Source organism: Tachyglossus aculeatus, chromosome 2 (genome assembly GCF_015852505.1).
Source record: "Tachyglossus aculeatus isolate mTacAcu1 chromosome 2, mTacAcu1.pri, whole genome shotgun sequence".
Taxonomy (NCBI): domain Eukaryota; kingdom Metazoa; phylum Chordata; class Mammalia; order Monotremata; family Tachyglossidae; genus Tachyglossus; species Tachyglossus aculeatus.
Genome location: NC_052067.1, coordinates 128,497,997 through 128,525,902, shown reverse-complemented (window position 1 = coordinate 128,525,902; position 27,906 = coordinate 128,497,997). Strand labels below are relative to the sequence as shown.

General features: G+C 43.0%; 1 protein-coding gene across 1 annotated transcript in view; it reads right to left on the bottom strand.

The window, feature by feature from the left end:
- Window positions 1–27,906, bottom strand: part of LMO7 (LIM domain 7) — a 326,368-nt gene that overhangs the window by 140,253 nt on the left and 158,209 nt on the right. Inside the window, exon 4 of the mRNA XM_038762998.1 lies at window positions 12,939–13,045. Within this exon, the coding sequence (XP_038618926.1) occupies window positions 12,939–13,045 (107 nt within the window). The remainder of the gene's footprint in view (window positions 1–12,938; window positions 13,046–27,906) is intronic.

Genomic DNA, 27,906 nt, shown 5'->3' with positions numbered 1-27,906 from the left:
TCCATTAGATAACCATCCTTCTCAATATTGTTGTTATTATTATCACCCTTATTATTAGTGTAGATTTGAGGCCCGGAGGAGGTGCTCTTTTTTATTGCTATCGATTCAGTACTAGGCACCCCCCAGGAACCTGCAGGCTTGAGGTTATGGTGCGAATGTGCCACTTGCCCGCTGTAGGTCCGCAGTCACCTCATCTGTAAAATGGGGATTAAGACTGTGAGCCCCTTGTGGAACAGGGACTGTGTCCAGCATGATTCCCTTGAATCTAACACAGCACTTAGAACAGTGTCTGGCACACAGTAAGCACTTAAATACCAGAAAAATAAATAATTTGGTATTAAACCAAAATGTGAGTATGGGCTTTAGCTAAGTTCAAATATAACAGACATTATTTTAGCAAGTCAGTAATATGTATTAAATATTACAGTGTGTACACACACCATTTACAAGCACACAATCAGTTCTTCTAGAATGCATTTTTCACCTCACATTTTTGACAGACTGCAACAGCCCACATCCTCCCCGTGGCCCGGAATGCTCTCCCTCCACACATCCGCCAAGCTAGCTCTCTTCCTCCCTTCAAAGCCCTACTGAGAGCTCACCTCCTCCAAGAGGCCTTCCCAGACTGAGCACCCTTTTTCCTCTCCTCCTCCCCATCCCCCCCACCCTACCTCTTTCCTCTCCCCTCAGCACCTGTATATATGTTTGTACAGATTTATCACTCTATGTATTTTACTTGTACATATTTACTATTCTATTGATTTTGTTAATGATGTGCATTTAGCTTTACTTCTATTTGTTCTGATGACTTGACACCTGTCTACATGCTTTGTTTTGATGTCTATCTCCCCCTTCTAGACTATGAGCCCATTGTTGGGTAGGGACTGTCTCTATATGTCGCCAACTTGTACTTCCCAAGGGCTTAGTACAGTGCTCTGCACACAGTAAGCACTCAATAAATATGACTGACTGAATGAATGAGAATTAGGGAATGTTCTTCCCACGATAGGTGGCTGTCTAGACACAATGTGGTTGGTAGCAGAAGATAGAGTTTTGCCATGTGCGTGATGTCAGTCACAGGATGGGTGTTATAGTTTCTTTAATGTGGTGTGTGTCAAGATTACAATATTATATATGATGATGATGATGATGGCATTTGTTAAGCACTTACTATGTGCAAAGCACTGTTCTAAGCACTGGGGGGATAAACATGGGGCTCCCAGTCTTAATTCCCATTTTACAGTTGAGAGAAGTGAAGTGGCTTGCCCAAGGTCACAAAGCAGACATGTGGCAGAGCTGGGATTCGAACCCATGACCTCTGACTCCAAAGCCCGGGCTCTTTCCACTGAGCAACACTGCTTCCCCATCACATGGCCTAGTGGAAAGAGGACCAGGATTCTAATCCCAGCTCTGCCATTGCCTGCTCACAACTTCTCTGTGCCTCAGTTTCCTCATCTGTAAAATGACATACCTACTTCCTGCCCTATTTAGACTTGTGAGCCCTGTGTTGGACAGGGATTGCATCCAGTCTCAATGTATTGTATCTGGCCCAGTACTCAGTACACTGTTTGGTCTATTGTAAACACTTACATACCACTGTTTGTTTTTATGGTTTATGTGTGTGTTTGTACCAGCTTCAGCAAAAGTCAATGCTTGCCGATGCAGTTTTGAAATAGATGAAGATCAACCCTAAACCACAAGTCATAAAAACATGATGCCCAACCCAGGCTACAAATTTCCAACACAACTCTGGTTCACAATACCAACATGTGGAGCAAAGTAATTCTGTCTTCCAATAACAGCAAAATTCCTCTCTAGAGCAAATTTACAACAGGCCTGTTGGAGGAGGAAACACCAACCACAATCTTCAATATAAATAGTAAATGGGCATTTCTCCAAGCTGATGTCTACCAGCCACGAAGGCACTGGGCATGTCCAGAGAGTCATCAAGACCAGCTTACAGCAAAATAGTTACTGCCGTAAAAACATTTGAAGCACCTCATGACTCAGGTAAAAGTGAAGCCCGCTGAAACCTGAATCACAGTCTGAAAATCAAGTAAAGGAAAAGGATTGACAGAAGTGCCTGGTGGATAGAACACGGGCCTGGAAGTTAGAGGGACCTGGGTTCTAATCCTGCTTTCGCCACTTGTCTGTTGTGTGACCTTGAGCAAGTCAGTTCAGTTCCCTCATTTGTAAAATAGAGATTAAGACTATCAGCCCCATGAGGGACATGGTCTGCATCCAACCTGTATCTACCCCAGTGCTTAGTACAGTGCCGTACACATATAAGTGCTTAACAACTACTTTTTTAAAAAAAAGGTGGATGAAATGTCAAAGCAATCCAAAGATATGGAGAGTGTCACCGTAGGCAAACCAGGAATTTCTACACATTGATAATGCCTGGTCTTGTGTGTATCTCTGAATGGTGAAAATATCCTATCTCCATGCCAGACAAGGGTGGAGCTCTGCAGAGGAGACAGCAACATTGCAACATTCAATACCTCAGAGGCAGGCACTCAGGAAGACGTGTAAATGATTGTAAACCATTTCACTGAATCGGTCAGGTGCAATGGGTGGACAATAGGTCTCAAGAAATCCAAAGTGATGTATCATCTTGCATGAGAAATACCATACCCATTACTAAAATTGTATATTGGCAACCCAGAGGAAAACACTTTTGGGTGCCAGGCACTGGTGTAGGTACAGGCCAATCAGACTGGACACAGTCCATGTCCCACCAGGGGGGTCACAGTCTTAATCCCCATTTTACAGATCCGGTAGCTGAGGCATAGAGGAGTTAAGTGACTTGCTCAAGGTCATACAGCAGACAAGTGGTGGAACTACAACTCTTCTCTCACCCCCTTCTGCGTCACCCTTACACTTGAATTTGCTCCCTCTCTTCACTCCACCCTCAGCCTCACAGCACTAATCCATAATTATTTATATTAATGTCCATCTCCCCCTCTAAACTGTAAGCTCGTGGTGGGCAGGGAGCACATCTACCAACTGTTATATTGTACTCTCCCAACGGCTTCGTATAGTGCCCTGCATACAGTAAGTGCCAATACAAATGATTGATTGATCGATTGCTGGGATAAGAACCCAGGTCCTCTTACTACCAGGGTTATGCAGTTTCCGCTAGACCATGCTGCTTCTCTACTTTCACAGAACTCTGAAATCTAAGCAGCACTCTGATTGAAGCAATAAACTCAATGAAGACGGACAACACAACCTTTGGGAGATGTTAAAATGAGGATAATAATAATGATGATATTTGTTAAGCGCTTTCTATGTGTCGAGCACTGTTCTAAGCGCTGGGGTAGATACAAGGTTATCAGGTTGTCCCATGTGGGGCTCACAGTCTTAATCCCCATTTTACAGATGAAGTAACTGAGGCCCAGAGAAGTGAAGTGACTTGCACAAAGTCACACAGATGACAAGTGGCGGAGACGGCATTCGAACCCATGACCTCTGACTCCCAAGCCCGTGTCCTTCCCACTAAGCTACTCTGCTTCTCTAATATAATGGCATTTGTTAAGCGCTTACTATGTGCAAAGCACTGTTCTAAGCGCTGGGATAGAAACAAGGTTATCAGATTGTCCCACGTGGGGCTCACAGCCTTAATCCCCATTTTACAGATGAGGTAACTGAGGCCCAAAAAAGTTTAAGTGACTTGCCCAAAGTCACACAGCTGACAAGTGGCGGAGCCGGCATTCGAACCCACGACCTCTGACTCCGAAGCCAGGGCTCTTTCTACTAAGCCACGCTGCTTCTCATTGCGCATCAGACTCCAGTCCAAAGGGAAGGTCTCCAGAATTGAATACTGATGTCGATCCTTCTATATCACAGAGGCCTCCACCCATCCCAGATGACACGTCGCACTTCTTGAGCAATTTCATCAAATTCACTTCAATTAATTAAATGTATTTATTGAACGCTTACTCTGTGCAGAGTACTGTACTAAGTGCTTGGGATAGTACAATACAATAGTATCACAGACTCATTCCCTGCCTGCAACAAGCTTACAGTCTAGTCTACGAGAAGCAGTACGGCTTAGGTGATAGAGCACAGGCCTGGGGGTCAGAAGGTCATGGGTTCTAACCCAGCTCCTCCACTTGTCTGCTGTGTGACCTTGAGCATGTCACTTCACTGTGCCTCAGTTACCTCATCCATAAAATAGGGATCAAGATTGTGAGCCCCAAATGGGCCAGGGACTGTGTCCATCCCAATTTGCTTTTACCCACCCCAGTACAGCGCTTGGCACATGGAACGTGCTTGACAAATAATATAATCATTATTATTAGAGGGGAACTTACACGAAAGAGATGGGTATGGGCTATAAGTACATCATATCAATCACTGTAATGAGCACTCGCTGTGGGCAGAGCACTATACTAAGCACTTGGGAGAGTACAATATAACAGAGTTGGCAGACATGTTCCCTGCCCATAAGCAGTTTACCATCTAGAGGGGGAGTCAGACATTAAAATAAATTACAGATAGATATATACAAAAATGCTGTGGGGCTGAGGGTGGGCTGAATAAAGGGTACAGACACACTTGCAGTGGTGATACAGAAGGGAAGGAGAGTAGGGAATATGAGGGCGTAGTCAAGGAAGGGGAAGCCAAGACTAGATCACAAACAATGAAATGATATAGTGATAGAGGGAAGCGCCATGACTAAGTGGATGAAGCATGGGCCGGGGCTAGAGAATCTGCCTTCTAATTCCGGCTCCACCGCTTGCCTGCTGTGTGACTTTGGGCAAGTCACTTCACTGGGCCTCAATTTCTTCAAATGCAAAATGGGGATTCAATATCTGTTCACCCTCCAGTTAAACTGTGAGTCCCATGTGGTACAGGGATTGCACTTGGCCTGATTATCTTGTATCAACCCCGGCAGTTAGAACAGGGCTTGGTAAATAGTAAGCACTTCACAAATACGATTAGAAAAAAACAAAAAAGAGTGCTGGAATAAAGTGGGTCTCCTAGCAATGAAGTCAATGCTACCCTACACTGCTCCACAGATACCATGGACCACAACGCCTCTACATGTTTTAGAATCACGGGACGCTGGGGCAGTCGCAAATTGTAAAAAAAAAAAAATTATATTGACCTTACTGACTAGCACAGTGCTTGGGATATTCATTCAACTCATTCAGTCATATTTACTGAGCACTTACTGTGTACAGAGTACTGTACCAAGCGCTTGGGAGAGTACGATATAAAAGAGAGACACATTCCCTGCCCACAACGAGCTTACAGTCTAGAGGATATAGTAAGCACTTAATAAATACCATTTCCACCATTGCTATTCAGTCTGGATGGGGCAAATGAAGAGAAATGCTGGCAGCAGGGTAGCCAAACATCTGTTTTCAGGTGATTTTACTGAAATGAGGAGAATATTGCCAATGATTAAAGGATGCAATAAAACTAATCCTCAGAAAATGCTGCATCATCATCAATGGGAATTATTAAGAGCTTACTGTGTGCAGAGAAATATACTGAGGGCTTGAGAGAGTACATACAGTATAAGAGAGTTGGTACAGAAGCAGCATGGCTCAGTGGAAAGAGCATGGGCTTTGGAGTCAGAGGTCATGGGTTCAAATCCTGGCTCCGCCAATTGTCAGCTGTGTGACTTTGGGCAAGTCACTTAACTTCTCTGTGCCTCAGTTACCTCATCTGTAAAATGGGGATTAAGACTGTGAGCCCCCCGTGGGACAACCTGATCACCCTGTAACTACTCCAGCGCTTAGAACAGTGCTTTGCACAGAGTAAGCGCTTAATAAATGCCATTATTATTATTACAGAAGCAGTGTGGTTCTAATCCCAACTCTGCCGCCTGCCTGTGTAATGTTGAGCCTCAGTTCCCTCATCTGCACCATGGAGATTCAATCCCTGTGCTCCCTCCTACTTTGAATGGGGGACCTAACCATCTCATATCTACCCTAGTGCTTAGAACAGTGCTTGGCACATAGTACAAGCTTAACAAATACCACAATTGATATTATTAGACACATTCCCTGCCCACCTTAGCTAACAACTAAGATAACCAACCAGGCAGACCAACACAGCACTTGACAACCAAAAGGGGTTAGCTTCTTGGGAGCACTACCCTGATAAGACTAAAAAGACAAGGATTGAATGACAGTCAGTCTTTGAGAACACAGTGTGATTGGAACTGTGGCTCTCGCCTTGGCCTTTTAAACCACACTAACCCATAAGTGAATTTAACAGAGTCAGAGGTAGGTTTTACTATACTCAATAAAACTACTCAACAAGGAAATAACTGAATAAAAAGCATTAAACTCTATGGGAACAATTTGGAACACGAGATAGCTGTAGGTTGAATAGCTCTGGGAAAAGGACTACTATTTTTTTTTTAAGAAAGAAATTTGGCAGGAGCTCAATTATCTTCCTTCCCTTAATTATACTGTTGAATGTTGCCAGGTTCAGACTGGCTAGATAATTCATGTTTACAGTACATGGAGTAAAAGGCAAGGTTAAACTATGGTAGCATTGGGCAAGATTCTTCAGGAGAAAGCATGGAATGTCTTAGAAGCAAAATTTCATGTTTTTAAAGGATGCTGAACTTATATCTGATATTTTCTCTTCCTGAACTTTGTGTCTATCCCTTTGGAAAGTGTTAAAATAGTTTTTCTGTTGTTTTTTTAGTGGTATTTGTTAAGTACTTACTATATGCCAGGCACTGTACTAAGCTCTGGGACGGATACAAGCTAATCAGGTTGGACACAGTCCCTGTCCCACTTGGGGCTCACGGTCTTAATCCCTATTTTCCATCTGGGGTAACTGAGGCCCAGAGAAGTGGCGTGACTTACCCAAGGTCACGCAGCAGACAAGTGGCAGAGCCGGGATTAGAAGCCAGGTCCTTCTGACTCCCAGGCTTGTGCTCTATCTACTAGCCAATCCTGCTTCTCATCATTCCCAATTAGTTACCATCTACACACCTGAAGGAAGCCTTTCTGGGACATGGAGGCTTTGGATTGTCTGGCAGGATTCCAGGTGTCTCTACCGACACTGGTTGGTTGTAGGTACGAGAAAAGGGGAAATTCTTGTCCCAGAATCCTGTCACCTTGGTGTCATGCTCAACTCCTCACTGTCCTATAGCTCTCAATTCAATCAATCAGTGGTATTTATTGAGCACTTACTGTGGGCAGAGCACTGTATTAAGCATCTGGACAGAGTTCAATACCATAGAGTTGTAATAATAATAATTGTGCTTTTCTATGGCATTAAGTACTTACTACATGACAGGCACTGTACTAAGCGCTGGGGTAGATACAAGATCAGCAGGTTGGACTGAGTCCCTGTCCCACATGGGGCTCACAGCTGTAATCCCTATTTTACAGATGAGGTAACTGTGGCACAGAAAAATTAAGTGACTTGCCCAGGTCACACAGCAGATGTGACAGAGCCGGGATGAAATCCAGGTCCTCTGATTCCCTGGGCTGTGCTCTTTCCATTAGACCATGCTGCTTCACAGGTTTCCTACCCTCAAGGTGCTTACTATTCATTTACTCATTCAATTGTATTTACTGAGCACTTACTGTGTGCAGAGCACTGTACTAAGCACTTGGAAAATACAATTTGGCAACAAATAGTGACAATCCCTACCCAACAATTGGCTCTTCCTATACATTTCATCGATATGCCTCTTTCTATCCACCCATATAGTTTCTATCTTTGCCACATCATAGTTGGGATATTATATCAGCCTCCTAGCTGGTCTCTCTCTCTCCATACTCCCTCCTCTCGGATCTATGCTTCACTCTGTTGCACAGATCAGCAGTCAAATTTACTGAGCACTTACTGTGTGCAGAGCACTGTACTAAGCTTGAAACATTGCTCTTTACACTTCTCTTTATTCCTCAAAAACTTCCAATGGCTTTTCATTTCTTTCAAACAAGAAAAATCTCTTCAGAGTTGGATTCATGACTCCTTCCCAATCTCGTCATCTTACATATCAACTCTTTTTTTGCCCACTACTTTCCAGCTCATTCTTCCTTCCTCCAAAGTTCACGTTCTAACTATACCTCACTCCCGATTCTCTGTCTCTGTTTTCTGATCTGGAACTATCCCTTGGGTCCAAGTCCCCCTCTGGACCAAAGTTTTCCCCATCTTCAAAACCCTCCTAAAATTCCAGTTTAGTGAACGGGCTTCCCCAAATAATTCACAATGTTGTAGTTGCAGCAACCCAACAGCCCTCTTTAGAACTTCTGTATTTTTTCCTATCATTAATAAGCACTTACACATTTATGGTTATCAACCATTTAGCCTCCTACTTCACCTTGATAGAGTTGAACTATTTCCTGATATAGCCATCCCACAATAGCTCTTAATAGCATTTATCTGTCTTTCCCACTAGATTGTGAGCTACTTAAAGGCAGGAAGCCCCTTTTCCTGTCTTCTGCAGTATTCTCCCAAGCACTTAATTCAGTCCTCCGCATTCAGTAGGCCCTCAACAAATATCACTGATTGCATAGTAATAATAATAACATTTCTTAAGCACTTACTACATACCAAGCACTGTACTAAGTGCTGAAGTAGACCCTTCCCACATGAGGCTCACAGTTTAAGGGGGAGAGGGAACAGATACTGAATCCTCATTTTACAGATGAGAAAACTGAGGCATAGAGAAATCAAGTGGCCTGCCCAAGGACACCCAGCAGGCAAATGCTTAAGCAGGATTAGAACCTAGGGCCCCAGACTACCATGCTCTTTCTGCTAAACGTGAGTTGGGGGGGGGGGGGGGGTGTGGGTGTGGGTGTGTAGAAAAAACATGAGGTTGTTGATAAAGCACATTAATATTTCCAAACAACTTTCACACCTATTAGCCCATTCTGTCCTCAAGCAATCAATCAATCGTATTTACTGAGCACTTACTGTGTGCAGAGCACTGTACTAAGCGCTTGGGAAGTACAAATTGGCAACATATAGAGACAGTGGGCTCACAGTCTAGACGGGAGTCACAGACTCCCAAGCCTGTGCTCTTTCCACTAAACCACACTGCTTCTAATCCAAGCTCTGCCACTTGTCTGCTGTGTGACCTTGAGCAAGTCATTTCACTTCTCTGTGTATCAGTTACCTCATCTGCAAAATGGACCATCCCTGTAAAAGGGAAAGAAAAGTATTATTATACCCCATTTTCAGATGAGGCCCAGAAGGGTTAAAGAACTTTCCCAAGACAATACAGCTGCTAATGGCAGCACTGAGGCTAATTAGATCTCTGAAGTACAAGACACAGTCCTTTTCAACAACACATATCGACTCAGCCTGAATAACGGGGCTTCAGACACCCAGTTGCTCTCAGGCAAAGAAAAAAAAATCTATCATCCATTTCTTATGGTGTCACTACATTATATCTCATGGCACATGCAAAATTCCATTTGCTATCACTATGTTACGCTGTGTGCCTGCATAGAGAAAGGTAATGACAACAAATGCAAGTCTGTCTGGAGCCCCAAATTACAGTGTTTATACAGATAGGACCCTTGCCCGCCCTGCCTCCTCTAGTCATTTGTTTTCACAGACACCATTTTCACCTCAAGTGGGAACTTCCAATTTTTCTTTTTTTTACCACCCTAAGACCCCTCCACAACTGTCCCCAAAGCCAAGAACTCTGGAAGGCCTGTCACGTTGATTTCTGCAGTAATTTCGTACCATCTGAACCCAGCACTTGACAAAGGGGGACAGCCGGAGTTGCCTCCTTTGATCCAGCAAAATCATTTCTTTTAATGGCATTTGTTAAGGGTCTAATGGTTCAGGCACTGTTCTAAACACTGGGGTAGATACAAGATAATCAGGTTGGACACAGTCCACGTACCACGTGGACCTCACAATCTTCATCTCCATTTTACTGATGAGGTTAAGTACAGAGAAACAGAGTGACTTACCCAAGGTCATACAATGGACAAGTGGCAGTGCAGGGATAAAATGCAGCGTGGCTCAATGGAAAGAGCGTCGGCTTGGGAGTCAGAGGTCATGGGTTCAAATTCCGGCTCCACCACTTGTCAGCTGTGTGACTTTGGGCAAGTCATTTAACTTCTCTGTGCCTCAGTTACCTCATCTGTAAAATGAGGATTAAGACTGTGAGCCCACATCATCATCATCATCATCAATCGTATTTATTGAGCGCTTACTATGTGCAGAGCACTGTACTAAGCGCTTGGGAAGTACAAATTGGCAACATATAGAGACAGTCCCTACCCAACAGTGGGCTCACAGTCTAAAAGACTGGGACAACCTGACAACACATGGGACAACCTGATCACCTTGTGTCCTCCCCAGCGCTTAAAACAGTGCTTTGCACACAGTAAGCGTTTAACAAATGCCATCATTATTATTATAAAATAGAGCACAAGACTAGGAGTCAGAAGGTCATGGGTTCTAATCCTGGCTACGTCACTTGTCTGCTGGATGAACCTGGGAAAGCTTCACATCTCTGTGTCTCCTCGGTTCCCTCATCTGTAAAATAGGGACCGAGACTGTGAGCCCCATGTGGGACAGGGACTGTGTCCAACATGACTAGCTTGTATCCATCTCAGTACTTAGTAAAGTGTCTGGCACAAAGTGCTTAACAAATACCATAATTATCATTTTTACTATTATTATCATTAACACAGGTCGTCTAACTCCCAGACCCTTGCTCTTTTCACAAGATGTCTGTCTACTTGTTTTGTTTCGTTGTCTGTCTCCCCCCTTCTAGACGGTGAGCCCGTTGTTGGGTAGCGATTGTCTCTCTCTGTTGCCGAACTGTACTTTCCAAACACTTAGTCCTGTGCTCTGCACACAGTATGAGCTCAATAAATACGACTGAATGAACGAATGAATGAAGGCCACGCTGCTTCTCCGGTTCATCAGAGCAAAATACTCAATCACAGATTCACTGAAAATGGGAAGAAGGGACGGCGGTTTCTGATTTCCTGTGGCTAGGTGCCTCATTTCTCTCTTGCCAGGAACAGGTGGAATCCCCTCTGCCCCACAGAACAACTGAATTTGAATCATCAGATTATCAGTTCCTCAAAAGTAGGAATCAACTCATTTGATTCTTAGCCTCCTCCACCCCCAGTGTGTTACAAATCAAATACTGTTTATACCAATACTGAGAGCACAGGGTACTCTCAGTACCTTGAAGGTTTTTCCGCTCCTTAGTCATTCTGTAGTACTACTGCCCGGGCACTCCTTAGCTTTATATACTTGCGGTTAGCACTGAAACAAGTTGTTCAGCATACTTCTCACTTCAAATGTAACTATTTGACGTCCCAGTTTCAGTTTGTCTCTAATTGAATTTCACTCAAGGATGAAGACACAGTTTCTCAAACAATGAATTCATTAAAAAAAGAAAGGAACGCTAAGCAAACGTTTGTGAAGGAAAAACTTTCTTTGGGCGTCGGAAGAATGAAATTCATAAACTGCTTCAAACACTGTGGTCTCAGACTTTTCAGACCAAGCTAGACCCTTTCTGAGTCCAATGTATTTATTTCCGTTCAAAATAAGACTTGATTGAAGAAAAAGAAAGCTCTGACAAAGTTTTTTTTATGCTCATCAGATAGATCATACAAAACGTTTTGCCAAGTGAAAATGAATCCAAACATTTTTTTTTGTTTCACTAAAATAAACACAACCTTGCGAGTTAGAAAAGTAAACAACATATAGTTTATGCTTCCCAAATCCTTCCAGGATGGAACTGTTTTTCAGTTAATCAAAAATGCAGCCAGGATGTTCCCTTTCAATTAGTCACTAGTACTGGGGAGTTTAGAATTACTGCAACAAATTGAAAAACATAGTAATGTTCTCAGATCAATTTATTCCTACCTAGTTATTTGTTTAATACACTTGAACTAATTCTATGTACTGTACACCTACTACTCCTAACACTTCGTAATAATTTCCAAATAACTGAGGGGGATTATCCTGTGAATAGAATGCTAAATTGAGTTCTACATAATAATTTAGTAAGGTATATCTTCTACATTCAAATGCTGTATGTCATAAAAAAGAAACATTTGTGAACTATGTAAGCTGAACCTTACCATGGAAAATTAGGGAGTGTTGAATGTTCTACGTTCCTCTATTAATACTTGAAAGTATAGTTAGCTTTACATTCTCAGTTAAAGATACTTTAAAATCATTTTACTCTACATTTGTCTGCCATAAAAATAATGAGAATAGTCGCTGCAATAGGGTACAGTATAACCAAATTTCTTGTCCAATCATTTCCCTTAACTAAAATTACTGATTATTTACTGAGAGATGCATTTACTGTAAATATGCTTACGATCAAATATAACAATCTGATTTCCTAAGAACACATCCTTACCTATAAGCATGTTTAAACTTAAAGCAAGCATTCTCTCAGTTCTTTTATTACCCCCAAATTGAGAATTTAATAATGCATTAAATCGTTTATGGTAATTGATAATCATAGATTTGCACATATATTTCTGTCATGTTTTTCCATAATATATTCAAACCACATATATTCTCTTCATTAATCCATGAATTATTAAAGTACCTTTATTTAAGCTCATTTTTTAAGTGAATTCGTGACGTTCTCTTTCGAGATGGAGGATTGGGTCTACTGTTTATAACATAATCTTGAATACTAATACAAGAAAAACTGCACAATTCCTTTACAAACTCTTCAAGTTATCCTATATAGATTTAAGCTACAGGTTAAACAAAAAAAAAACATTCATTACTCTAATTGCATAAGTACAAACTACATTTTAGTTACTGAACACATTCAAATTTCCACAGCACAATAAACTCCAGTATAATCAGTTATGCCAAATCCCATTTTTCAAAAGTATCTTTTGGGGGAATCACGTGAAAAGTGAATTTCCTCCAGGCCGCTCGTGAACTCTCCACAAGTACAATCTCCCCGTCTCAAACTAAAAAAAACAACAGGTGAAACTTACTTGACAGTAACTCGCGTTGATAAATCCTGCAGATCCCCAGGATGGAAAAGCTGAGCTTCCTTCAATCCAATCTGTCCACAGGCTTTCAGAAAAACATTTATATTATCCTGCGAAGAGAAGTAGAAAGTGATTGCTAAGCCAAGTCCTGCCGAGCAAGGTTGGTGAGTCGTTCTGATAAACTTCCACGTTTCAAAGTCCAGCTACAGCCTCCAAAAAGCGAAACAGAGAAACTCAGGGAGATTTACCGAATACACCTACACCATATTAGTCTTCCTGAGTAAAACTGTAGCAATATTCTGTCCCAGGATACAAACTGGCTCTGTGATCTTTGTGACTGGCACGTTAAACATTACCTGTTACAGGACAAGTGTTTAGCCACTAGGCAGTAGGCTACACTTTGATGTCAGCTCTGCTCTGCAAATAAACGCCCTCTTGGAGTTTTGCACGACAAGCCTCACCTCTCCTCTTTAAAAATAACTCCGGCTACTGACATTCACCCACCCAGAAACTGTTGGCAGGGAAGAAATGAGAGGAGGAACATTCTGTTTCTATGATTACAAATTACAGAATGACTGTGGAATACCACACCTGGAATCTGGGTTCGGTTGTCGAGCTGGCTCTTGAAAGACAGAGAAACCATACAGCAGGACCAAGGAAGCAGTCAATTTCAGAGGGTTTCTCATTGGTTAAATCCCAAAGTCTAGGTGTGGCACATGACACACGCTGCACCTGCCACCGAAACTATCTGGTAAAATTAAACAGCTCCCCCAAAGGTTACCCTCACTTGCGATTTCAAAAAACAAAATGCAAAATTCATAAGCATTTTTTTTAAAACCCTGGTGAGGGCGGGGTTTCTTAACTGCGCAGGAAATGGCCTGTCTCCATGACCCCCGGGACAGATCAACTTTTAGAAAATAATGATAATAATTATGGCATTTGTTAAATGCTTACTATGTGCCAAGCACTGTACTAAGCACTGGGGTGGATACAAGCAAATCGGGCTGGACACGGTCCCCGTCCCGTGTTGGACTCACAGTCTCAATCCCCATTTTACAGAGGAGGTAACAGAGGCACAGAGAAGTTAAGTGACTTGCCCAAGATCACACAGCAGACAAGTAGCGTGGTTCAGGCTTTGGAGTCAGAGGTCATGGGTTCAAATCCCTGCTCTGCCAACTGTCAGCTGTGTGACTTTGGGCAAGTCACTTAACTTCTCTGTGCCTCAGTGACCTCATCTGTAAAATGAGGATTAAGACTGTGAGCCCCCGTGGGACGACCTGATCACCTTGTAACCTCCCCAGCACTTAGAACAGTGCTTTGCACATAGGAAGCGCTTAATAAATGCCATTATTATTATTAAGAAGCAGAGCTGGGATTAGAACCCATGATCTTCTGACGCCCAGTCCCATGCTCTTTCCACTGTGCCATGCTGCTCGCTAAGATTCAGCCTAGAGTCAACCTATACACCTTTCCAGGATTTGCAAACTTCATCTACTTTCTGATGAGAGACTATAGTCAATGCAAGGAATTTTGGTGAACAGAATTAAAGCTAACCGATTTACCTGTCAAAATAGAATCTGTGGTTGTAACTGTGGTTCTCATTATTCTCCCTCCCTCCTGCCTTCCCTATGCGCTTGCCTTCAACTTCCCAAGCACTCTGATACTCACCCCATGTCCAGAGCATTTATAATAATAACAATAATTGTGGTATTTGTTAAGCACTTATTATGTGTCAGGCACCATACTAAACACTGGTGTAGATACAAGCAAATCAGGTGGGACACCGTCCCTGTCCCACATAGGGCTCACAGTCTCAATCCTCATTTTAAAGATGAGGTAACTGAGGCACAGAGATGTGAAGTGACTTGCCCAAGATCACCCAGCACATAAGTAGAGGAGCCGGGATTAGAACCCATGACCTCCTGCATTTTAGGCCTGTGCTCTATTCACTAAATGGTGCTGCTTCCCATATACATGCATACATAGCCTGATACTCTGTTGCTTCACCTATCAGTCATTCCATTGTCTGTCTCCTCTATTAGATTGTAAGCACCTTCCAGGCAGGGATCTTCTACCAACTGCATTGTACTGTCCAAAGTGCTTAGGACAGTGCTCTGCACACAGTACGCACTCAATAAATACCACTGATTGATTTGTGATTGCATAGTTATGTATACACAAACATGTAGCAGCAACATGGCCAAGTGGAAAGAGCACAGGCCTGTGAGTTAAAAGACCTGGGTTCTAATCCAGGCTTCACTACTTACCTGTGGGGTGGCCTTGGGCAAGTGACTTCACTTCTGTGTGTCTCAGTTCCCTCTTCTACAAAATGGGGATTCAATACCCAATCTCCAACTTAATCTGTGAGCCCCGTGTGGGACCTGATTACCTTGTAAATATCACGGCGTTTAGTATAGTAGGTGGATATATAGTAGGCTCTAATCAAATACCACTATCAACATTATGTACACCCCACATTTCTTAGAGTTGCGTGCTATTCAGAAGTGTTTATATAACTACATACGGCTGTTAGCATTCTTCTCTCTCAAAACATTGCTCTCCTAGAAGCTTCCTATTACTGAAGTAAAATGAGCAGTTCCTTGCTTTCCTTCCCTGTCAGCCTGGTCTCTGTTATATTAGAAGTAGAAAAGGGGGGCCAAACTTGTTTGTGGGGAGAGGAACATGAAGAATTGGGGAAAATGATACTAACACAAATAATGATGAGGAGAGGAGGAAATAAAAATTCCTGATCAACTATAGGACCTGGGGTATTTTTGAGTCAAGGTGAATGGTTGACAATAAAAGGTCATGATTACTCAATTGCAGGTTTGGACTCATGATTCACTTTTACTAAGGACAGGTCAAAGAGTAAAGATGACTGGGAATCCTGGGTGTGGTCCTGGTAGATCTGTGCTCATCAGAGTCAAAGAGGAGTACAACTGACTTCTCTGTACCGAGAATAAAAGTTGAACATTTGGTAACCTAGGCCCTTCATTAAGATTCACATTTTTAAATTACTTGGCCCACGTGATCTTTAATGATACCCTAAGAGCTCATTCTAGCTAATCAGAGATTTTAATATAGCCCCTCCAAGAACTGAGAGAAAACAAACAGTTTCTAAAGCAACATGGGAGCAAAATAATGACAGGGTGTAGGACTCAGACCCAGGAAATAAATAGCATCTATTTTCATCCTTTCCAGAGAAGGCTTTCAAACAGGTGACTAGATTTCAAGCTAGATTTTTGAAAATTCTATCAATAGACAATTGGCCGGTTGCTTTACAGAATGATTTTCAGACAGAGTTGGGGCAGGGAACATGTCTACCCACCTATGTCTTTCATGTACTCTCACCCACCTCTGCATCAAACAAAAACTCCTGGCCATTAACTTTAAGGCACTCAATCATTAACTTTAAGGCACTCAATCTCCTTGCCCACTTCTACCTCACCTTGCTACCCTCCTACTACATCCCAGCCCACACACTTCAACTGCTCTAATGCTAGCCAACTCACTGTACCTCAATCTCATCTACCTCACTGCCAACCTCTCACCCACATCCTGCCTTCAGGAATGCCCTCTCTTCTCATAACCGACAGACAATAACTCTCCCCGCCTTTAAAGTCTTATTGAAGGCATATCTCCTCCAAGAGGCGTTCCCTAACTAAGCCCTCTTTTCCTCTTTTCCCATTCCCCTCTATGTCACCCTAACTTACCCCCTTTATTCATCTCTTCCTCCCTGCCCCACCACCGCTTATGCACATATTTGTAATTTATTTAGATTAATGTCTTCTTCTCCCTCTAGACTGTAAGCTTGTAGTTGGCAGGGAATATGTTGGCAGGGAAGCAGCGTGGCTCAATGGAAAGAGCACGGACTTTGGAGTCAGAGGTCATGGGTTCGAATCCCGGCTCCGCCACCTGTCAGCTGTGTGACTTTGGGCAAGTCACTTCACTTCTCTGGGCCTCAGTTACCTCATCTGTAAAATGGGAATTAAGACTGTGAGACCACTTGATCACCTTGTAACCTCCCCAGCGCTTAGAACAGTGCCTTGCACATAGTAAGCGCTTAATAAATGCCATTATTATTATTATTATTATTATTATTATTATTACTGCTGTATTCTACTCTCCCAAGTGCTCAGTACACAGGACGTGCTCAATAAATACTACTGAATGAATGAATCAATCAAGCACTTAGTACAGCGCTCTGAACACTGTAAGCCCTCAATAAATATCATTGATTAAGAAGAATCTAGTAAACTGTGTAGCTCATTTGGGCACATTCTAATAGAATCAATGATGTCCATTGAGAGCTTGCTGTGTGCATGGGACTGTAATAAGTGTTTGGGAGAGTCCAGTACAATGGAGTTGGTAGACATGTTCCCAGACAATAAGGAGCTTAAAGTCTAGAGGGGCATTAGAACTAAGTAAATCAAATAAACATCTGTACCCTATAAAGAATCATCCTCAAGGGTTTGAAAAAACTCTCACTTAAAAGGCAAGTGAAATGTAATGGAGTCTTTGAGACAAAGTGCAGGAGCAACTGATTCTGACAACTTCGTTGACTAAATTGTAAAATTAAATAATGTGGGCTGGGAACTTATTTTAGATTGCCAGTTATGATAATAATTTGAATCATTTTAGGCTTTGCCTTGGAATACACAAGCATCTAGATTTATAAACAGACTCATACAAGACCTATGCATTGGGGTAGTCTGCTTTAAGAGGTTTTCATGGCACGTGGACCTTTGGCTGTTTTGCTTTTAAATTTCAAAGCACCTAGGCAGGCAGTTGCCTAAGGGGTGACAAATTTATAAAATGAATATTTCATGTTCATTGATACATCCAGCAAACCACACCCAGGTGAAAGGTATTTTAAGAGACCTGCTTCAGACATTGGCACTTGCTTCTGCACTTTCAGTGTAAACAAATGCAAATCTCATTTAAAACACCGGAAAAGCCTAAGTGGTAGATTCGTGTGAATTCACAACTTCTCTCAAGTATATAAATTGGAAATACTAGATTACAGTTTGTCACAAATGCATTATTCTATTCACCAACTCGTCACCCATTCATTCAAGAGCTGGTTCTGAATGAATTTATATTAACATTTAACATTAATTTCAGAAAATAAAGAAAACAATTTCATCATACTGGATTATGCACTTGGATCTGTGACATCTGGGTATTTGATATTCCCCCATCCCCACCCTACGGCATTTGTGTACATGTCTTTAAATTAAATATGATTAATTACTCATTCATTCATATTAATGTCTGTCTCCCCCACTAGACAGTTAAACTTGTTATGGGAAGGAAATGTGTCTCCTAACTCTGTTGTACTGTACTTGCCCAAGTGCTTAGTATAGTACTCTGCACATAGTAAGCACTCAATAAATACTATTGAAATAAATACGATTGAATGAATGAATGGAGGCAACTCAATATATGCAAAAATGTAAAATCAATCTGTTCAGCAAAACAAACATCTTGATGGCTCATTAAAATCAATCACGCTACTGAAACCCTCGAGATAAAAAAAAGTCTAAAATATAGTAGCAAAATATCAAATCTGTAGTTTAAAAAGTATTAATTTAACATTTTTTGAGGGAGGGAGTATGAAACCCATTTCTCAGATGCAATGAATACATTTGAACTCTTTTCATTTTCACCAAAATTCTGCATTAAAGGACAAAGGGATATCTCTGAGGTAGAGCACCCTAATAATTTGAAGGTCTTAATTCTGTTTCTGCAGCAAATTTCCTTTAAGGAATCCATAAATCTTTTCCCTCCCTCTCCATTTTTTATTTATACAATATGGTATCGATGCCTAATGAAATAAAATTATGTTGAATGTTAAAGTGATAAAAGCCGAAAAGATCAACTGAATAATCCCAGCATTTCTTAAATGATATTTGTTAACCGTTTACTGTGTGTCAAACACCGTGCGAAGTGCCGGAGTGGATACAAGTGAATTAGGTTGGACAAAGTCCCTGTCCCACATGGGCTCATAGACTAAGTAGGAGGGAGAACAGGAGAATTGACACATGGAGAAGTTAAGTGACTTGCCCAACATCACGCAGCAAACACTTGGTAGAGCCAGGATTAGAACCCAGGTCCACTGACTCTCCAACCCATGTTTTTCCACTAGGTCACGCAGCTTCTCCAATGAAAAGCAAATACCTCTCCTCCCTCTTACTTAGACTGTAAGCCCCATGCGGAACAGGGATAGTGTCCAACTTGACTGTCTTTATATATACCCCAAAGCTGAGTATAATGCTTGGCACATAGTAATTACTTAAATGCTACTATTATTATTATTGTTGCCATTAAGATGTAAGAAGCACTTAGCTATCGTTTTCTTTTCAGGTCATGATCATTCATTCATATTCACTGAGTGCTTACTGTGTGCAAAGCACTGTGCTAAGCATTTGGGAGAGTATAATACAACAACAGACACATTTCTGCCCATAACGAGCTCACGGTCTAGAGGGGGAGACAGACATTAGTATAAATAGATAGATAAATAAATGAATTACAGATAAATACACATGAATGAGAAGCATATGAGAAGCAGTGTGGCTAAGTGGAAAGAGCACAGGCTTTGGAGTCAGAGGTCATGGGTTCAAATCCCGGCTCCACCACTTGTCAGCTGTGTGACTTTGGGCAAGTCACTTAACTTCTCTGGGCCTCAGTTACCTCAGCTGTAAAGTGGGGATTAAGACTGTGAGCCCCCCGTGGGACAACCTGATCACCTTGTAACCTCCCCAGTGCTTAGAACAGTGCTTTGCATATAGTAAGCACTTAATAAATGCCATTATTATTATTATTATTATTATTACATGTGCAGTTGGGATGTGAGCCCACTGTTGGGTAGGGACTGTCTGTATATGTTCCCATCTTGTACTTCGCAAGCGCTTAGTACAGTGCTCTGCACACAGTAAGCACTCAATAAATACGATTGATTGATTGATTGATGAAGGAGCAAGAGCAGTGCAGAAGGGAGTGGCACAGAAGAGGAGAGGAGGGCTTAGTTAAGGAAGCCTTCTTGCAGAATTTCAACAATCATCATCTATCATACCAAAAACCTGGCACCTTCCTGTTTGCTCCTTTCAAACACAGACATCCTCAAACCTAATTTGGGATTTCTAGGTTGGAGTATTTAGTCCTGCTTCAAAAGATCTTGCAGAGAGAAGCAATGTGGCTTACTGGATAGAGCATGGGCCTGGAAGTAAGTAGGACCTGGGTTCTAATCCCATCTCCACCACATGTCTGCTGTGTGACCTTGGGCAAGTCACTTAACTTCTCTGGGTCTCAGTTACCTCAGCTGTAAAATGGGGATAAAATGTGGGCCCCATATGGGACACGGACTGTGTCCAACATGATTAGTTTGTATCTTCTGTTAAAACAATCACTCATCCAGGAAACATCCTATCCCTCCTGGATTATTGCATCAGCCTCCTTGATGACCTCCCTGCTTCCTATCTCTCCTCACTCCAGTACATATTTCTATCTGCTGCGCGGATCATTTTTCCCCAAAATGCTTAGGACATGTCACCCACTCCTCAAAAAACTCCAGTGGTTGCTCATCCACTTGCACATGAAACAAAAACTCCTCACCACTGGCTTTAAAGTTCTCAATCACCTTGCCTCCTCCTACCTCACCTCACTTCTCTCCTAACTACAGCCCAGCCTGCACATTCCGCTCTTCTAGTGCTAATCTTCTCATTCTGCTGCAGTCTCAGCTATCTCACCACCATCCGCTCACATTTATTTTATTTTGTTAGTATGTTTGGTTTTGCTCTCTTGTCTCCCCCTTTTAAACTGTGAGCCGACTGTTGGGTAGGGACTGTCTCTATATGTTGCCAACTTGTACTTCCCAAGCGCTTAGTACAGTGCTCTGCACACAGTAAGCGCTCAATAAATACGATTGATTGATTGATTGATACATCCTGTCTCTGGCCTGGAACGCCCTCCCTCCTCAAATCTGACAATTACTCTCCCCCACCACGTTCAAAGCCTTATTAAAGGCACATCTCCTCCAAGAGGCCTTCCCTGACTAAGCCCCCATTTTCCTTTTCTCCCACTCCCTTCTGCATTGCCCTTACTTGCTCCCTTTGCTCTTCCCCCTTCCCAGCCCCACAGTACTTATGCACATATCTGCAATTTATTTATATTAATGCCTATCTCCCCACTTCTAGACTGTAAGCTCACTGTGGGCAGGGAATGTGTCTGGTTATTGTTGTATTGTACTCTCCCAAGTGCTTAACTGAGTGCTCTGCACATAGTAAGTGCTCAATAAAAAAGACTGAATGAATACCCCTGCGTTTAGAACAGTGTTTGACACACAGTAAGTGTTATCATCATTATTATTATTATTATGGTGGCCAGAAGAAAAACCAGGGCTTGGGCAGTTGTGAAGAATGTCAACTGGAGTTTTGCTATTTACTTTCCAATTTGATCTCTTGAGTTTGACCAGCAATTGAGGAAAACTGTGAAGAATAAACTGAAAGCACTGAAAATAAACTCGGTGATTGGAAACCACCAGCATGAAAAGAATTCCAGCTCCAATCCCAAAGTTTTGGCTCACAAAATGTTCCAGTAAAACTATTCAGGTCTTATAGCTGCCGGCTTCTATAACACTGTTTAAAATTCTCAGCTGACCTGCCAGTGAAAGGAAGATAATTCTACCTAAATCTGTACCGTTAATTGAGCCCCTATGAATATTATTAGTCAGGTCATTTAATCATACTGAAAAGTGTATGGGAACATGATTTGAAATATTAATCACTTATTTGAAAAAAATATATAATTTCTGTCTTTTGGAAATTTTCTCCCTATACCCTGACTGACAAATTAAGAAATTTCACAAGGTCTAACTGGTCAAAGCTATAAAAATTAAATTAATCTAGGAGAAAACCACAATAGCAGGTCAAGGAAACTAATTTAACTTTTTATGGTATTTGTTAAGCACATTAATATGTACTGAGTATAATAATAATGGTATTTAGAGAAGCAGCGTGACTTAGTGGCAAGAGCCCGGGCTTGGGAGTCAGAGGTCATGGGTTCAAATCCCGACTATGCCACTTGTCAGCTGTGTTATTTTAGGCAAGTCACTTAACTTCTCTGTGCCTCACTTATCTTATCTGTAAAATGGGGATTAAGATTGTGAGTCCCACATGGGAAAACCTGATCATCTTGTATCCTCCCCAGCGCTTAAAACAGTGCTTTTCACATAATAAGCGCTTAACAAATATCAAAATTATTATTATCATTATTTAGAGAAGCAGCGTGACAGTGGAAAGAGCATGGGTTTGGGAGTCAGAGGTCGTGAGTTCTAATCCTGGCTCTGCCATTTGTCAGCTCTGTGACTTTGGGCAAGTCACATAGCTTCTCTGTGCCTCAGCTTCCTCATCTGCAAAATGGGATTAAGACTGTGAGCCCCACGTGGGACAACCTGATAGCCTTGCATCTATCCCAGCGCTCAGCACACAGTAAGTGCTCAATAAGTATGACTGATTGAATGAAAGAATGTACTAGATACTGTTCTAAGAAGTGGGGTAGATACAAGGTAATCAGTTTGGACACAGTCCATGCCCCCCATGGGGCTCACAGTAGTAATCCCCATTTTACCAAGGAGGTAACTGAGGCCCAGAGAAGTCATCATCATCATCATCAATCGCATTTATTGAGCACTTACTATGTGCAGAGCACTGTACTAAGCGCTTGGGAAGTACAAATTGGCAACATATAGAGACAGTCCCTACCCAACAGTGGGCTCACAGTCTAAAAGGGGGAGACAGAGAACAAAACCAAACATACTAACAAAATAAAATAGAATAGATATGTACAAGTAAAATAAATAGAGTAATAAATATGTACAAACATATATACATATATACAGGTGCTGTGGGGAAGGGAGGGAGGTAAGATGGGGGGATGGAGAGGGGGCGAGGGGGAGAGGAAGGAAGGGGCTCAGTCTGGGAAGGCCTCCTGGAGGAGGTGAGCTCTCAGCAGGGCCTTGAAGGGAGGAAGAGAGCTAGCTTGGCGGATGGGCAGAGGGAGGGCATTCCAGGCCAGAAGTGAAGTGATTTGCCCAGGGTCACACGGTAGACAAGTGGTGGAGCCAGGATTAGAACTCAGGTCTTTCTGCCTCTCAGGCCCGTAGTCTAAAGTGTGGGCAGGGAATGTGTCTGTTTATTGTGGTATTGTACTCTCCCAAGTGCTTAGTACAGCACTCTGCATGCATGCACGATTGAACGAATGACTAGGCGCAAACATATATGATGCCCATGCCCCTCTTCAAGACAGAGCTGATGAGGGCCTTGTCACTGCCCTGCTGTGCCTGAGGCCATAAGAATTCTAGTGAATTCTTCCTATCCACTTGTTATGCCTTTAGAGAAATCCTTCTCTAGTTAGAATCTGGGAACCATGGTAGACCGAAAGGGCCCACCAGGTGGTCTGGGTGATCACAGCCACAACATCCATCAAGATGATCAAGGTGCAGTCATGGCTGCTAGGTGAAAAGCAAACCAACCTATTCAGAAGCTGAGGACCTGAAGTTAGGGAGACATGATGCCCAGGTCCAGGGTAAGGGCAGAATTTGTATTTATAGAAGTGAATGAGAGTAGCGGGACGCATAAAGAAGAAGCTTGGCTTAGTGGATAGAGCACGGGCCTCCGAGTCGGAAAGACCTGGAGTTCTAATCCCATCTCCGCTGCATATCAATCAATCGCTTACTGTGGGCAGAGCACTGTACTAAGCACTTGGGAAGTACAAGTTGGCAACATATAGAGACAGTCCCTACCCAACAGTGGGCTCACAGTCTAGAAGGGGAAGACAGAGAACAAAACCAAACATACTAACAAAATAAAATAGAATAGATATGTACAAGTAAAATAGAGTAATAAATATGTACAAACATATATACATATATACAGGTGCTGTGGGGAAGGGAAGGAGGTAAGATGAGGGGGATGGAGAGGGGAACAAGGGGGAGAGGAAGGAGGGGGCTCAGTCTGGGAAGGCCTCCTGGAGGAGGTGAGCTCTCAGTAGGGCCTTGAAGGGAGGAAGAGAGCTAGCTTGGCGGATGGGCAGAGGGAGGGCATTCCAGGCCCGGGGGGATGACATGGGCCGGGGGTCGATGGCGGGACAGGTGAGAACGAGGCATGGTGAGGAGATTAGCAGCAGAGGAGCGGAGGGTGCGGGCTGGGCTGGAGAAGGAGAGAAGGGAGGTGAGGTAGGAGGGGGTGAGATGATGGACAGCCTTGAAGCCGAGGGTGAGGAGTTTCTGCCTGATGCGCAGATTGATTGGTATCCACTGGAGATTTTTGAGGAGGGGAGTAACATGCCCAGAGCATTTCTGGACAAAGACAATCCGGGCAGCAGCATGAAGTATGGATTGAAGTGGGGATACACATGAGGATGGGAGATCAGAGAGAAGGCTGATACAGTAGTCCAGACGGGATAGGATGAGAGCTTGAATGAGCAGGGTAGCGGTTTCGATGGATGCATATCTGCTGTGTGACCTTGGAAAAGTCACTTTACTTCTCTGGGCCTCAGTTCCCTCTTCTGAAAAATGGGGATTAAGACTGTGAGCCCCATGTGAGACAAGAACTGTGTCTAACCTGATTGGGTTGTAGCTACTCCAGTACTTAGAACAGGGCTTGCCACATAGTGAGCACTTAACTAGTATCATAATTATTATTATGCAGGTTTTCTGCCTCAAAGTGGTCCATGGACAAAAGAGTTGGGGAACTGTTGTCTTAGAGGACAGTGGTTCAAATTCCTGAGCATAGTGACCTTCATCTAGAAGGAACCAGCCCTCCTTACAGTAAATAGTTTTCGGAGCAGAATTTGGGGAAGAATGCACTAAGACAATCAGCACTCTCTTTTTCATGATATCTCTATGTCTCACATATCTTCCTGCCTTCAGAACATCTCTAGTTGGATACTCCACCAAAACTCAAATTTAACATGTCCTAAACAGAACTCCCCCTCTCAGGGTTGCACCTGGAGAGTTTCCAGTACTCTACCAACCAGTCTCGACTATGGGAGGAAGAGTCAAGCAGAGGCATATCCATTCCATTCCTACCTTGGCCAGTGGCTAGCAAGTGGAAGGCAATCTACCACAAGTCAAAACTCACCCAGGTTGGGCAGCAGCAGCATGGGAGAGAGCCGAGGAAGGAGGCAATGGTAAACCAGTTCCACATTATTACCAAGAAAACCTTATGGATACACTACCAGAATTACTGCAGATAGAGATGGGGCATTTGGGGAGAGATGCATCCATGACATCGCCATGAGTCGCTTGACAGCATAATAATAATAATAATTATGGTATTTGTTAAGCACTTACTATGTGCCATTCACTGCACTAAGCACTGGGGTGGATACAAGAAAATTGGGTCAGACACAGTCCCTGTCCCATGTGGGGCTCACAGTTTTAATCCCCATTTTACACATGAGATAACAGGCACAGAGAAGAGAAGTGATTTGTCCAAGGTCACACAGCAGACAAGTGGCAAAGCCGGGATTAGAACCAATGACTTTCTGAATCTCAGGCCCGTGCTCACAGGACAAAGAGAATTCATCTTCCCACCCAAACCCTGACCCCCACCCTGACTTTCTCATCACTATACAAAACATCACCATCCTCCCAGAGCACTGACCCTCTGGCCCTTCACATCTTACCAAAACATTTGCCTCCTTTCTTCTTCCCTTCCTGACCACCATCTTCAATCATTCACTTTCCAATGGTTTCTTCTCCAATGCTTTTAAATATGCTCCGTAATCCCTCTCCTAAAAAACCCTCCCTTGGTCCCATGACTCCCTCCATTTATCACCCCATCTCTCTTCTACCATTCCACTTCAAACTACTTCAGCAAGTTGTCTACACTCACTTCTTCCACTTCCTCTCCTCCAATTCTTTCCGTGACCTCCTCCAATCTTGCTTCCTCTTCGCTCCACAGAAACCACCCTCTCAAAGTCATTAATCATCTCCTCTTCCTCAAATCCAACAGCCTCTACTCCCTCCTAATCCTCCTCAACCGCTCAGCTGCCTTTGACACTGTCAACCACCCCCAACTCCTGGAAACATTCCCCAATTCTGGCTTCACTGACACTGTCCTCCCCTGGTTCCGCTCCTACCTCTCTGGCTGCTCAGTCTCAGACTCTTTTGTGGGCTCTTCCTCTGCCGCCCATCCCCTAACTATGGGTGTACCTCAAGGTTCAGTTTGGGGTCCCCTTCTTTTCTCCATATACAACCACTCCCACGGAAAACTCATTTGCTCACACGACTTCAACTGTCACCTCTGTGTTGATGACACCCAAATTTACATCTCCAGCCTTGATCTCTCTCCCTCTCTGCAGTCTCACATTTCCTCCTGCCTTCAAGACATCTCTACTTGGATGTCCTCCCGTCACCTCAAACTTAGTATGGCTAAAACTGAACTTATCTTCCCACGCAAACCCTGTCCTCCTGCTCACTTTCCCATCCCTGTTGACATCACCATCATCCTTCCTGTTTCATAAACCCATAACCTTGGCATTATCCTTGACTCCTCTCTCTTGTTCTATCCACATACTCAAGCCATCACTAATTCCTGTCAGTTCTACCTTCACAACATTGCCAAAATCCACCCCTTCCTTGCCATCCAAACTGTTACCACATTAATGCAAGCACTTATCCTAGCCCTCCTTGATTACTGTATCAGCCTCCTTGCTGACCTCCCTGCCTCCTGTCTCTCTCCACTCTAGTCCATACTCCATTCTGCTGCCCAAATCATTTTCCTTCAGAAACGTTCAGACCATGTTTCCCCACTCCTCAAGAAATTCCAGTGGCTGCCCATCCACCTCTGCCTCAAACAAAAACTCCTTGTTATTGTACTTAAAGCACTTAATCACCTTGCCTCCTCCTACCTCACCTTGCTTCTCTCCTACTACAATCCAGCCCACACACTTCATTCCTCTAATACTAACCTTCTCCCTGTACTTTGATCTCATCTGTCTCGCCGCTGACCTCTCACCTACATCCTACCTCTGGCTTGGAACACCCTCCCTCTTTATATCAGAGAGATAATTGCCCTCCCTCACTTCAAAACCTTATTGAAAGCACATCTCTTCCAAGAAGCCTTCCCTAAGCCTTCCTCTCCTCTTCTCCCACTCCCTTCCGCTCCACTCTTACTTGCTCCTTCATTCATCCTCCCTCCCATCCCCACAGCACATATGTATATATCTGTAATTTATTTATTTAGCTATTTATATTAATGTCTGTCTCTTCCATGGTGAGCTTGTTGTGGGCAGGAATGTGTCTGTTTGTTATTATATATTGTACACTCCCTAACGCTTAGTACAGTGACTTGCGTATAGTAAGTGCTCAATACAATTGAATGAATGAATATCAAACGCCATACCACTGGTTTTAAGATACTCATTTTGCCCCCTCCTACCTTATCTTGCTGATTTCCTACTATAGCCCAGCATGTTCAATTCACTTCCTTAACACCAAACTACTCACTGTACCTCAACCTCATCTATCTTTCCTGCAAACCCTTGCCCACATCCTTCCTCTGGCCTGGAATTCTCTCCCTCTTTGTATCTGAACAACATCACACTCCCTGCTTATTAAAATCACACCTCTTCCAAGAGGCTTTCCCAGCTAAGCCCTCATTTTCCCTACTCAGTCTCCCTCCTGCCTCACTTGGATATGTTCCCTTTATTCACCCCACCCTCAGCCCCACAGCACTTACATACTTATCTGGATTTTATTTTAATGTCTGTCTCTCCCTCTAGATCGTAAGGTCCTTGTGGCCAGGGAACGTGTCTACCAACTCTATGTCGTACTCTGCCAAGCATTTGTATACTGCTCTGCACACCATAAGTACTTGAAAAATGATTGATTCAGGGACCTGTCACTTCAGAGAGCAGAAACATGGCTTTTCTTCTCTTTCCCCACACAATTCCCACCAACAGG